Source organism: Herpailurus yagouaroundi, unplaced genomic scaffold (genome assembly GCF_014898765.1).
Source record: "Herpailurus yagouaroundi ecotype Mexico unplaced genomic scaffold, PumYag 182, whole genome shotgun sequence".
Classification (NCBI taxonomy): Eukaryota; Metazoa; Chordata; class Mammalia; order Carnivora; family Felidae; genus Herpailurus; species Herpailurus yagouaroundi.
Genome location: NW_024412413.1, coordinates 14,900,253 through 14,914,542, shown reverse-complemented (window position 1 = coordinate 14,914,542; position 14,290 = coordinate 14,900,253). Strand labels below are relative to the sequence as shown.

Here is a 14,290-nt window from a genome sequence, read left to right as displayed (position 1 = left end):
GACTGCGCCACCCAGGCGCCCCGGATATCTGTAACATTTAACGAGAGCCGTGTGCTAAACTCTGTTTCCTTCTAAGCACTGTACATGGTTTATCTCATTTCATCCACACCCAAAATCCTGTGAGGAAGGTATTATTACTAAACTGATTTTACCGATGAGAAGACAAAAACAGAGAGGTTAAGTGACTTGCCCCAAGATCACACAGCTGCTAAATAGCAGAACTGAGAATCAGAGTTCATGCTCACAACTACTATGTGTGCTAGCTTTAAAAATTCATACGTGAGTAAAATGTGTCTGAGGCCTCACCAGCTCCCATTCGTCACTGAGAGTGCATCAAGAGACCAGCAGAATGCGCCAACATCCCGCCTCAATGCCGACTCCTTCCTGGGGGTGAAAACCCGATTACTTGCCGTGTGTGTGTGTGCTCAGGCCTGCAGGCTTCCTGGAAAACATCTTTCTGAAGGCACATTCTTGAAGTGGTGGAAACTACTGAGCCAATCTCTTGGGGCCAGGGCCCTTGAGAAATCAGAGAAATTGACTACCTCGGTAGCTGACCTCTTATTTAAATTGATCACATTTTTTCATGGCATCGTTGAAAGCCACTGGAAGGGAAAACACAAAGCTGATCACCTTCTGGTGAAGCCCCAGGGTGACCGGCTTAGTAGATTTCTACATAAATAAGTCCCACACTTAGGCAGGCACAGGGGGACCTATTGGTCTTTGGTGGTAGATCCTTCCGAGGCTTTCCAGAGACAGTAAATGGAGCTCCGAGTCGTGTTTACAGGAATGCTGCAGGAATTTAAATTTGGCAGAGTTTAATTCTCTAACAAACCAGTTGAACAGAAACCTTTATAGAAGATGTTTCTTACCTGCTTTAGCCAGTAAAATTCAGTAACCAGAATCGTTACTTACTTTGTATGACTGAGGAATTCCTGAAAAACAGGTGTTTCCTGGGGCCTGCTCTCACGAATAAAGGGCAGGCCGTGCATGGCTTACCTATCAGTTAATACCACATGCTTTAAGCACATAACACAGGCATAAGATAGATGTGGTCCTGCCCCCAGGAGGCTGACAGCCTCATGGAGAAAAGAAATAAGAAGATAGATGATAGATAGATGATAGATAGATAGATAGATAGATAGAATGAATAGAGTAGTCACAGATTGTAAAAGGTGCTAACAAAAGGAAGGATGAAATTGTTATAGAAGGCTTCCTTTGGACGTGACATTCCAGCTCCTATTTGAGGGGTGAGAAAGGGCCAGGAGGGGGAAGGGCAAGAATAAAGTCCTCGAGTCAGGAGAGAGATTGGCCAGTGGAGAGTGGCCCCTGCCAAAGGAAGGGTGGGAGAACAGGGCAGGCCCCACCCCTGCAGAGTCCCGTGGGCCATCCTGGGGGAGCTGGATTCTATTCTCAGTACATGGGAAGGCATTGGAAGGTCTTATTTAAGCAGAGGCACAACACAGTTTTATTTACAGTTTAAGCTCACTCTTGCCTTGTGTAAGAGACTGGTTTGGACGGCAAAAAGAATAGAAGTGACAGACCAGTGAGGAGGCCACTGCACTACTAGACGAGAGAGGCTGGGGTTTGGAACCAGTATGTGGGCAGTGGAGCTGGAGGGCAGTGGATGGATTTGGGATTTGGGTGGCAAAATCAACAGCTGATGGAATGGACATGAGCGTGGGAGAAGGTTCTGGCCTGAGCACCCGGGTGGACAATGGTGCCATTCATGGAGACAGGATGACTGGGGGACAGGTTGGGAGGGCAGGGGGTGGACGTGTTAAGAACAAGTTGCATTTTGGAATACTAAATGTGAGGGCCCTGGGAGACATCCAGGAGATGCGCTCAAGAAGGCAGTTGTATAGGGGCACCTGGGGGGGCTCAGTTGGATAAAATGTCTGACTTCGGGGCGCCTGGGTGGCGCAGTCGGTTAAGCGTCCGACTTCAGCCAGGTCACGATCTCGCGCTCCGTGAGTTCGAGCCCCGCGTCGGGCTCTGGGCTGATGGCTCAGAGCCTGGAGCCTGTTTCTAATTCTGTGTCTCCCTCTCTCTCTGCCCCTCCCCCGTTCATGCTCTGTCTCTCCCTGTCCCAAAAATAAATAAATGTTGAAAAAAAAAATTAAAAAAAATAAAAAAATAAAATAAAAATAAAATGTCTGACTTCAGCTCAGGTCGTCATGATCTTGCAGTTCATGGGTTTGAGCCCCACGCTGGGCTCTGCGCTGACAGCTCAGAGCCTGCAGCCTGCTTCGGATTCTGTGTCTCCCTCCCTCTCTGCCCCTCCCTCACTTGTGTTCTTGCTCTGTCTGCGTCTCTGTCTCTCAAAAATAAACACTTGAAAAAAAAACAGAAGGCACCTCTATATGTGGGCACACCAGCACAATGGAAAAGTGCCAGGTCCCACCGAGCAAGGTCAGACTGGGGTGTCAGATCACTGGTCAACCTTGGGCAGGTTTCTCACCTCTAGAATGGGGCCCCTATGTCATGGGCTTGTCATGATGAACCTTGGGCAGGTTTCTCACCTCTAGAATGGGGCCCCTATGTCATGGGCTTGTCGTGAGGATTGTATGACCTAATACATGGAAAGAACTTAGATTTCAAAAGCAAGAATTCAGTAAACATTAGCTTCCTATAATAACAATTATCATCATCTTTGCTACAGTAATTTTCTTGCCATTTGTCTCTTTCTAATTAAAATCAAGGACCTCTGTAGCTGGTAAACACTTATCCTGATGTTCTTGGAATTATTGGTTTATGAGTCTGGACGCTCGGGGAACACGGGGCGGGGTCTGTGTCTTCCACCTCCTAGCCCCCTGCCATGGTGCCCCCACACAGTAGGTGCTCAGTTACATTCAGCTTGACTCCAGAGAAAAAACAAAATGCTTGTTTGAGAGAATCAGTCAAGCATGGAGGATAGCAGAAGGGTCTTCGACACAGACAGGAGAGAGGAGATTGCAAATTCACTGACAATGACAATTCATAGCATCTTTGCTCTTAAGAAGGAGGCTCTTGAGTTCACAAACCAACCTCTTCCTGAACTAGGTAATGGTCTTTTCGAAGAAAAGTTTTCCTTACAATTAGTCAAATCTGATACCTCCCCAAGATCTGCACATGCACCTGACCCATTCAAGGCTCCAGACATGTCAACACAACACATGCAAACACCCACCTTTCCCCCTCCAGAAGCCTCTGCTGTATGCCCCAGCACCTTGCCCTCACCCGCTTTGCTCTGTCTTGTCCATTTGGCCTGAAGCTTCTTTCTTAACCACTTTTTCAGGGAACTCAGATGAAGCCTGCCACCCCACTTGGGGTTTCTCCTCTAACTCTGGAGATGCTGGGATCCATGGTCTCTCCTCAGACTCTTTTCTTTTTTTTTTTTTAATATATGAAATTTATTGTCAAATTGGTTTCCATACAACACCCAGTGCTCATCCCAAAAGATGCCCTCTTCAATACCCATCGCCTACCCTCCCCTCCCTCCCACCCCCCATCAACCCTCAGTTTGTTCTCAGTTTTTAAGTCCTCAGACTCTTTTCAAATCATGACAGATGGCTCTGCCCTTTCCCAAGTCAAAAACAAAAAAAACAAAAAAAAAAAAAAACAAAAAAAAAAAACTTTTACTTTCAATTTCAAATAAGCAGTGTTTTAGTGTAGATTTGTTCCACACCGCATTTGCTATGGCACACTTCGATTTACTAAATCTAGCCACCCTCGCTGTAAGAGTCCCATGTCCAAAGCCCCATGTACCATGCCTTATGGCATAGCTCCATTCTGTGCCCTAGGGGATTGCATCTTGGATGCTGAGGCCCAGGGTCCTTCAGTCCTCTCCCACCACCTGGGGAGCCCTCAAGCGTGCCGAGAAAGTCCTCCGACAGTGTTGGGTGGTCTTGGCTCCCCTGCCTGCCGTGAAAAGGTCTTAACCCCGGAGTCCAGGGTCCTGGGCAACTGGGCTTGTACAAATAGGCTGTTGGAGCCCTAGCCTGACACCCAGCTGCTCAGGCGGGCATGCAGATTAGACCCCACAGCAACACCAAGCTTCCAGTCTTTTACTCTGGTTTCTATCTTCACTGTATCAGCTCCCCCTGGTGGCCAGAAGCAAATTCTTATGGTCTCCTGTCCAAGCCCTTGTGTCTCCTACAGCTGGGTTTATATTTCAGGGTAGACTTCTGCCCAAGGTTCCTCTGCCAGAAGAGACGAATGATATATCAGAAACTCAATGAACAGTCAAGCACATACCTATCCGCCCCACTTCCTGAGGCTCCCTTTGTGGTTCGGCCTTCAAATGCTCTCCCCCAGCTCCTAGCCTTACTGATGAACGGGAGCCTCGGTGCCATAAACTTTCTGGAACAATAGCCCCTCTCATTTCCTCCAACGATAGAAAAGAAGGTAGTTCCCTCACAAACGTAAGGGAGGGGCTTGTGCCCTCCCTTGTGCCACAAACTGGCTTAGGGAGAAGCAGAACCAGGAATTTTGAACATCTGGCTCCTTTCCTCAGTTTCTACTCTCTGAATTAGCAAGGGGAGGGGATGAAAGGAGGTTCTGGGACAGTGTTTACTCCAGCTTGTTGGCTTTGTGGCCCCGGGCAACTCCTTTATCTATGTCTGTTTCCCCAGGGTTTAAAGAGGGGTAGTGATAGTACTTGCCTTTTGAGGTTGTGTGGGGATTGAACAAACTGATTCGTGTGAAGAGTTTAGCAGAGGGCCTAGCCCACAGTAAACATTCAGTAAATATTAGCTATCACCATGCTTAGCTCAGTATGCTGTGGAAGCAAAGAGGAAGACAGATCAGCAGCAGTTATAAAGGACAAAGGATCGAGACATCCAGATTTTAATTGGAGCCTAGGAACAGGCAGTTGACATGAAAAACAAAGGCAAAGCATCCTTGGTGCTTTCTAACTCTCACTGGTCCTCAAGGACCAGTTCCTGGGGAAGCCACTGCACCTCACTGATCGTCTCTCCCTTCCTTAGGGCTGACGACTGCTTTTGTGCTTCTCGGAAGCTGGACGCTGTGGCCATAGAAGCCAAGTTTAAACAGGACCTGGGTTTCCGGATGCTGAACTGTGGGCGGACGGACCTGGTGAAGCAGGCGGTGTCTCTCCTAGGGCCGGATGGGATCAACACCATGAGCGAACAGGTACAGGGCCCGAGTCTCTGAACAGGCAACCCCTCCAACCTCTGCCAGGTACGCTGCCCCACGACTTTGCCAACAGCAGGCACTGGACACACACTCCCCCTGCTGGTGACTAGGGTGATTTTTATTTATTTATTGAGTTAGTTTCGGTTTTTAAAATATAAAAATATCCTTGTTCATCTTTATAGAAATTGCACATGATCATTGCAGCTGAAATGGAAAATTGAGAAAAATAGGCCTATTCCAGAAAGGAAATAATGCCATCACCCAGATAGCCATCATTTATATTTAGTATGTGTCCCTCAAGTCCTTTTTTCAGCGTGGTTAAAATTAGTTCTCTGCCTGCCTGTCTGTTACTGCATCACAGAACAACTCCAGGAGTATTTTTACAAAACTTTCAGGGTATGTTTGAGATACACAAAAGTCATTCTGGGGAACCCTGGGAGGCACCTCAGAGATATAGGCAGCTATCCCCCAAGTCCCTGAAACTGAGGTACAGGGAGAAGCTCGTGCGTCTACCAGTCAGGGAGACACCATGTGGATGAAGGTGTCACGGACAGAGAAACAAACAGCAGTTTTCAATGTGAGCCCCAGATGGAAAGTCACAAGGGACAGATGGAGCTGTTTCTCATATGGGCAGCTCATGCAGTGAGTTCCAGGGAAGGAATAGCAGCTAAGAATTTTCTTGAGCAACAAGGATCCCTAACACACACACACACACACACACACACACACACACACACACACACATTTATATTTTTTTAAAACAGAGATTTATAATATCTTGCCTTTTTCGACAATTTATATTATAGGTACTTTGCAATATCATTAAATACTATTTTTTAAATCACTTTAATGGCGACATAAAATGGTCCTATTATTTGTTCAGTTAACCATACCTCAGTTGTTGGATATTTAGGTTGCTTCTCACTACTTAAATCAATAATGCTGAGTTAAACATATTTACACAAGTCTTTGTTCAAAATCCCTGATTATTTCATTAGGGAATTTTTTTTCATTAGGGAAATTTTTTTTTAATCGAAGTATAGTTGACACAGTAGTTTCAGGTGTGCAACATAGTGACTCTGCAATCCTATATGTTACACTGTGTTCATCATTAGGGAAGTTCTTAAAAGTGGACGTAGTGGCTCATAGACATCAACCTTTCTGCAATGACTTTCGCAGAGACTTTGTTTCCTTGTACACACCCTCCAACAACATATGTGTTTCCCCATCAATCTTTAAAAAATTTTTTTAACTGTTTATTCATTTTTGAGAGGCAGAGTGTGAGTAGGGGAGAGGCAGAGAGAGAGACACGCGCGCACACACACACACACACACACACACACACACACACACACACACACACACACATACAAAATCCGAAGCAGGCTCCAGGCTCTGAGCTGTCAGCACAGAGCCTGACACAGGGCTCAAACCCATGAACCGTGAGATCATGACCTGAACCGAAGTCAGATGCCTAACTGACTGAGCCACCCAGGTGCCCCTCCCTATTAATATTTTCCTTACCTTTTGCCAGTTTTTCACTGGAGCTTTGATTGTCTTCTTTATTTAGAAGAGCTCTTTACATATTAGGCATATAACCCTTTCTTATACTATGACAAATATGTCTCAGTTTATTGCCTACCTTTCAATTTTGTTTATGTTCTTGGTTTTAGGTCCTCAACACTGTAATGCTTTTCCTTCGTGATTTCTTCCATTACTTTTACACCTAGAAACAGATCCAGTTAGATGGTGCGAGATAAGCTCTAACTTGCACATTTTCCCAAGGAGCCACCTTCTCAACACTGTTTATTGAAAAATCCATCCCTCCCTTCTAATGGTTGTGGAACTTCAAAATAAGCAGGAGTCACTGGCAAACATGGAACTCCTAAAAACCATTCCTCGTTCACTTGCCTTTTGCTTGTAAATGATAAACACAGTGATGGGGGCATGCTCAGAGGCATCCAATTTCCCTTGACACTGGCCAGCAGCTGTGTAGAGCAAAGATGATACTTACATTGTGAAAGAGAAAAATGTCAAGGAAACAGTGTTTATGAGTTAGATAACTTAGGACTGACACCACAGAGTCCAGAAAGTTCCCAAGACCTGTAAGTTGAAATCAGCCACGTGTTTTAGCAAACCCCCTTAGGTCTCTTGCACCTTAGGACAGACAAATGAAAATACTCCAACTTAAGCAAAGATAATTGCAAAAACGGCAATCCCCCACCTTTTTTTTTTTTTTTTTTGCCTTCATTTTGGTTTTCAAAATAGGGAGGATTGTGGCTTTATGAGTCATAAGGGCAGCACATTTATTTTTTTAATGCTGGATTTTGAGTACAAACATAGCCACCTACACACAAGTAAGATTTTCCATTTGCTATCGTCCAGTGACACAGCTACCTTGTAAACCTTCTCCATTCTCTGGTTTTTAACCCACCACAGGGCATGACCCCCCTGATGTATGCCTGTGTCCGTGGGGACGAGGCAATGGTTCAGATGCTGCTGGATGCCGGAGCTGACCTGAATGTCGAGGTGAGGGTGCAGAGGGCTACAGGGCCCCTGGGCCTGGCAGTCCCCCAGGGAAAACGAGCAAAGAGAGGGGGGGCTTTTTCTCCTGAGAGCCACCACTGGGGGCGGTCAGTCCAGCCAATAGGTCAAATCAGCTGGTAGATTTCCTCCATCTGGAGGCCCCAGCCCACCGAAATCCCAGGGAGCTGCCCACGTGCATGTTTCATTTAAAAACAACCAATGAAGCTACAAGAAGCACCAGCGTTCCCTTATCTCAGCTGAACTGAGTCTGATTCTTATTACTGATCCATTCCTTCTGGGATCAGGGCAGGGAGCTCTCTCCTGAGCCATCAGGACATAAGACAGAGCTGCTCTGCATACCCTGACCTAAGGTGTAGCTCCCTCAGATCCTACCCCCTCCCAACCGAATCCTGATTGGTTCGCCTATTGGCTGAGTTGAAGCCACAGGTCCTAAAGCTAATGGCAAAGCTTCCGTGAGGCAGTGTGGTGTATTTATTGTGGGAAGCGCACCCCCGCAGGCTTTAGAGTTTGACACTTAAGCTCAAATTCCGAAACTGCTGAGTCTTAGTAACTTGCTTTTGTGCTGGGGCAGGTGGCTTAACCTTTTTGAGCCTCAGCATCCCCATCCACAACAGGGGGAGAATAATCACACCCATCTCAGAGAGTTGCTGGGAGAAATAAATACAAAGAGGACCTAGCATAAGTTTGGGGCTCAGTCAATCCTGGTTCGCGCACACGCACCACGAGGCTTGTGATGGGTGAAATCACGCTTTTCGACCACGTCCTATCCTGTCTTTCGGCAGCCAGCCACTGGCAGCCCCAGAGGCTGGGAAGGTTGGCATGCTGCAGTCCTAACTCAGCAACCCTATAAAACTTTTTTAGTTCAAAATTAGATGTTCTTGTAGTCTTAGTACTGTGCTTTTTTTAATTAGTGAGTTTTAGATTCATCTGAGGCAAACAGGCAATAGACCTAGTTTTGCATCCAGACCATTTTGGATATTATAAGTTTCAGGTACTGGGGATTTTCCTGCCTGTTAAGAATCCCCCAACACCATGCAGACCCCTGCAAGGGCTCCTCATCTTTGGGTCCTGGTGGGCTTCTCTGATCCTCTCTAGCCCATCCCATGACTCCTAGCCAGCTCAAGGCCTACCCTGACAGGTGACGAGTGAATTCAGCTGCTCTGAGTGAGTCAGACATCACAGCTGTTTGGTCCCGGGGGTGTTTGGGAGAAAAGCCATGTGTGGGTGCCAGTCCTGAAGGGCCCCAACCTTCAGCTTCCCTGTTGCCTCTCTTTTGGCCTAGGGTGTTTTGAGGCCCCCCACACTGAAGGACCAGTATCAGATTGCTCACTCGTGGTGTGTCCAGGGAGGGTTTTGTGCCCAGGTTTCCAGTAGCATGAGGGTCCTTGTCAACTGAGAAGCCAGAAGAACAGTGAAATGAGAACAGGGTAGGGTGAGCTGTGACCAGATGGGAATGTGACTCCATCAGATGGGTAGTGGTCCTCCCTCGCTTGAAAACTCAAAGCAGACCTTGCCTTGCCTGGGGTTTGCTGCTGCTGAGAATTTCCCCTAAAGGTGCAAATGTAATGATGTGGCATCTCATGCTGTCTGACACCCTGTGGCTCTCAGAACCACCACCCTTCCTTAAGCAGAAAGAGGGGACAGGCTGGGGAGTTGGCTTGTGGTAGCTGCCATTACAGCTTCTCCAAGGCACCTCAGAGGAAGTCAGAAATCATCGGTTTAATTCCTTTCAGACAAGAAGCAAAGGAGACCTTATGATGCACAGAGAACATAAAGTCACTACCCCACTGTTACCGACATTTCCCAAAGCACTTCTAGAATGTCCTCCTGTACATCTCTAGCCCACATGCCCAGCCACAGATAGGTCAGATTTGCTAGTCAAAATATTGTGAAGGTCACATTTTGAAAATAACTTCAATTTGTTTATAGGTTGTCAGTACTCCTCATAAATATCCATCCGTCCACCCTGAGACCCGCCATTGGACGGCTCTGACTTTTGCTGTGTTGCATGGACATATTCCTGTAGTTCAGGTATATTAATGTATTTCCCTATCCACATCTGACCTTTAATTTTACCCTCTTCCATCATGCAAATCTGTTACCTCTCCCAGCATGCATATTCCCTAAGAGATTCATATTGGTTAATTGCAACTAAATATAGCACATTCATATCATATAAGTGAAAATATCATATGTAATGATCTATATGGCCTGGCCTTAACCAATATGAAACGATCACATACCCACATGCAGCCTCACACAGAAGAGTGGCAAACTTATGAAGTTGTTCCTGGTTGCTCGGGGGTGGGGCCTGAGCTGCAATTTTGTGGATTTGTTCATTTTGCTTGTCGCAATGTGAATCGTAAGACTTGGATGGTGTGAGACCTTAGAACCTCCCCTGAGGTGTGACCCTGGTGTTTGTGTAGAATCTAGTGGTTTCTAACTAGTGGAAAGAAGCATCCCCAAGTTGCCAAGGGAATGATTCTAAATGACACTTGCTTGGATTCTACTTATTGAGAATCTGATCCAAGAGGTCTAGAGTAAGGCCTTTGGATGTGTCTTCTGAAACAGCTACCCAAGGCTCCCCAAGTATGGAGAGATGTCCTCATCCGAGGGCCGTTGGGCATTTAAGTATGTATTGGTTATACTTTTTCTGGCTCTTGTACAGTTGGTATTCAACAAATAGCCATCGAATATATTCTAGATCTTAAACTTGCTCTTCACTTCATCAGGAAAAAAGAACTCAGCATCCAGGTCCATTATCACACCTGGCCTCATGGTGCTGAGCTGTGGGTACATCAGGAATACTTGCTGTTATGTGCTCCAAGCGTCTTAGAAGTTTACAGAGCAGGAAATAAGTGTTCCAGGGACCATGAGGCAATGTTGGAAATCCACAGGAATCTTTTGTTGTTTCCTCAGTCATGGGACTCCTTAGGACAGACCCAAACTCATGTTTTAGGAGGTTGAGAGTATGAAGTGTTATGCTGAGAGCTGAAACTTCTGCCCACTTCACTCTTGGTAGAGGAATATAAGAAAGAAGGGATCAGGAGGTGGCCTAGTGGACACAAATGCCACCCTTAAAGTGCAGTGGCATCCCCAAGCCTTTAAATCAGGAATAGGAGCAGCGGGCAGCCAAGCAAACCCAAAAAGAAGTCAGGCCACCTCTTCACTGCAGGCATACAGGTCCCGGAATGCCAGGAGTCAGCCCTCTCCTGGCTGTGCCCTGAGGGAGCCCTGGATATGTAGCAAAGAAGGTAGATTGCCCCCCCTCCCCATTTTCCATTGGTGGTCCTGAGAGCACATTCACTGAGAGTGAGATCTGGCACAGACAGACTCTCCATCTTGAAGAAGCCCTTCAGGAATGCACAGAACGGAGTAAACTCCTGGATTCTCACTCTGCCTCTTTATTAATTGCTGGCCAGGAAATTTAGCATTGGCTAAACTATACTCAGAGCCATCCAGAGTGTTCTAGAAGGCATCCTTGCCCTCATTGGCCCAGGTGGTCTCCAGAGTCCTTCAGAACTCAAGATTCTGTGGTTCTAAGAGATCCCTCTAATGCTCTCTCCGAGGCTTTGTGTAACCGACCCGAAAAGGGAGTCTTCCAGCACTCTGATGCCATGAGCTGCTCAGTCAGCACTTCTGGAAACTTCAGTGTACTTATAAATCACCTGGAGATCTTGCTGAAATGCAAACACTCTCATTCAGTTGGTCGGGGGTGGGCCCTGAGAGCCAGCATTTCAAAGCTCCCAGGGGATGCTGATGCTGCTTTTCCGTGGACCACACTGTGATACTCCGAGGTTCTAGTAGATTCGAGGGGCCATCAGTTCATCCCCCAAGGTACAGTTGCCCTCACCCTGTGCACATGGCCACTGACCCAGAGGGAGGGCAGGAACATTGGCACTGTGCTGACTCCCACCAGCTCTCCTGACGCGTCCTCACAGCACATGTCTTTAAATGTCTCAATGGCCACTCTTCCTCTGCAGCTGCTCCTGGACGCCGGGGCCAAGGTGGAAGGTTCCGTGGAGCACGGCGAGGAGAACTACTCGGAAACGCCCCTCCAGCTGGCTGCTGCCGTAGGTAAGAGTTGCTGATTCTCATCCCGGCCAAGGGTCTCCACCACCTCGGCCCTCGCTGTGTCTGTGACCGTGTATTTGCTTTATTCGCTTATAAAACCCCCTTCTCTGGGCTTGCAGGAAATTTTGAGCTGGTTAGTTTGCTGTTGGAGCGTGGTGCGGATCCCCTGATAGGAACCATGTACAGGAATGGAATTTCTACAACCCCCCAGGGTGATATGAACTCTTTCAGCCAGGCCGCAGCCCATGGACACAGGTAGGCTAGGATGGGCCAAAGCCACAAGGTCCCAAGTGGTGCTTGTTAAAAATGCAGATTCCCAGGCCTACCCCAGACCCACTATATCTCTGGATGTGGGGCCCAGAGGCAGGCCAGACACCAGGCCTGGCCACAGTGGCCTTCACTGCCAGCTTTCTGCTCAGAGCCAACTTCGTGCAGCGCACATCCACTCAGACTGCCTTGCTTTGTCCTTTCCCGGATCAGCTTCCGCCTCACAGAGATGCCACTCTTTGCCAGCGTTGGTCAGAGCCCGTCACGTCAGCTGCCATGAAGTGACAAGGATCCATTTAAAAAATAATAAAACCCCTCGTGTTTGGTTATTTCTTGTCACATGGCCTTCAGGTTTTACCCCATCCAATTTTATTACACATAACCCCATGTAAAGCAAATTCATGTGGGACCCTGTGCAGGTTGATGGTTAAAAGAGCACAGTTCTAGAGCCTTCTGGATACTTGTGGAAAGCATTTAGCTGCTCCAGGTTGTCCTCCAGGAAACAAACCCAGTCATGCTCCACCGTCTCCTCCACCCAGCCCTAAAACATAGCATCCGTGGTCAGGCCTCTGAAGCCACCACTCCAGAGTTGTTCCTGCCATTCCCTTGTCTCACACGAGTGGTGTCCCCACTCCCCACACCCCATCCCTGCCCCGGCAAAACCCTTCCATCTCTGAGTGTCTTCCTCTCTGGGTTTATGATTGACAGGAATGTGTTCCGCAAACTGCTCGCTCAGCCAGAGAAGGAGAAGAGTGATATCCTGTCCCTGGAGGAGATTCTGGCCGAGGGGACTGACCTGGCGGAGACAGCCCCGCCTCCCCTCTGTGCCAGCCGCAACAGCAAGGCCAAACTGAGAGCCCTGAGGGAGGCCATGTATCACAGCGCTGAGCATGGCTACGTGGATGTCACAATTGATATCAGGAGCATAGGTCAGTCTGGGCGCCCTCCGCCACTGGACACAGCATCACTGCCCAGTGCTAGGTGACTCACACACACACGTGCACACACACACACACACACACACACACACACACACACAGAGGCCCAGGGAATTTCGCATTTGCTGGTTGGAGCCCTTCCAGGCTAAACTGCCCGAGCTATCCCCAAAGACAGCATCACCCTTCCAGCCCCAAACGCCTGACCTCAGGTCATTTTCTCATGATTCCCAAACTCTGGACCCTGAGAACTTAGGAATTGGAATCACCTGGGAGCTTGTCTGAATACGGATTGCCAGGCCCTACACCCAGAGGCTCTGCTGTTGAGGGTCTGGATGGATAAAGGCCGGAAATCTTTATGTTTAACAATCATCCCAGGTGGCTCCCAGTGGTTGGGGAATCACTGCCTTAGAGCACCCAAATCACGAAGCAGCGGCCAGGCCAACAGCTAGGACGAGGGCGTCTCTTTGCCAGGCTCACCCACTGAGCTTGCGGGGGCAAAGCCACTCTCGGGAAAATTTGGGGGTGGCTCTTCCTTGAATGAGCGAGCTCAGACCCATCTCCTCCATGCGTCCAGGGAACAGGCTCGCCCAGTCTTCCCCGGTCTAGAGGCAACAGCCCCGCACAAGAACAGCAGGACCTAGCCTGGGCCTTCAACACACGGAGTGGCAGGTCAAGGTGGGCTGAGGGCCTGAGGAGAGGCCCCCTGCTGCTGCTCTGGACGTGGGCCCCTCTCTCAGGGTAGCTGTTCAGTCTGTGGGATATTTATGCCACTGCCCAGAGAGCCTGTTTACCATAATGATGATGCTCCAGGCTCTGAATGGCCTGCTCGTTATAAACAGTAGTGAGACGCATTCTTCCTCTGTGCCTCACCTCGACAGGGGAGAAGCAAATCACAGCAATCAGCTGCTGGAGGGGTTTCTATTAAAGGAGGAAGAACCTGATGAAGTGCCCATAGATGGGAAAGTTGTTTTGCACAGGGGAGCAGCGGCAGAATCCTCCCGGGTCTTTTTCCGACATATGCGTCCGTCCTGGCCAGTGCGGTAGATGGCAAAGTCCACCGATGGGTTTCACCAGCTCTGTGCTCTCGCCTGGTACTATCTCATCCCGGGCAAGACACTTCCCTCCCTGGGCTTCTGTCTCCCCAGAAGGCAGAAGGGGTGGAGGTGAATGAAGTCAGGACTCAGAAGTATGGAGTAGGCAGAAGCAGCGTGTGACAATTCCACGTTCTACACGGTGGTTCTAGCTTGTAAAATGCAGCCCCCGCTAATGTGACGAGCATGCAGAGATGGACACCCATAGCTAAGGGAATTGAATTGTGATCTTTAGTTTCA

The 14,290-nt window shown here is 48.3% G+C and overlaps 1 protein-coding gene across 3 annotated transcripts in view; it reads left to right on the top strand.

Moving 5' to 3' along the window:
* ABTB3 (ankyrin repeat and BTB domain containing 3) overlaps positions 1-14,290 on the top strand; it is a 313,737-nt gene that overhangs the window by 258,101 nt on the left and 41,346 nt on the right. For 2 of the 3 annotated variants that reach the window (XM_040490986.1, XM_040490988.1), the window contains 6 exons: positions 4,965-5,130; positions 7,573-7,662; positions 9,610-9,711; positions 11,664-11,757; positions 11,874-12,009; positions 12,730-12,950. In XM_040490986.1, the coding sequence (XP_040346920.1) occupies positions 4,965-5,130; positions 7,573-7,662; positions 9,610-9,711; positions 11,664-11,757; positions 11,874-12,009; positions 12,730-12,950 (809 nt within the window). The remainder of the gene's footprint in view (positions 1-4,964; positions 5,131-7,572; positions 7,663-9,609; positions 9,712-11,663; positions 11,758-11,873; positions 12,010-12,729; positions 12,951-14,290) is intronic. The other variant, XM_040490987.1, reaches the window with a different exon arrangement.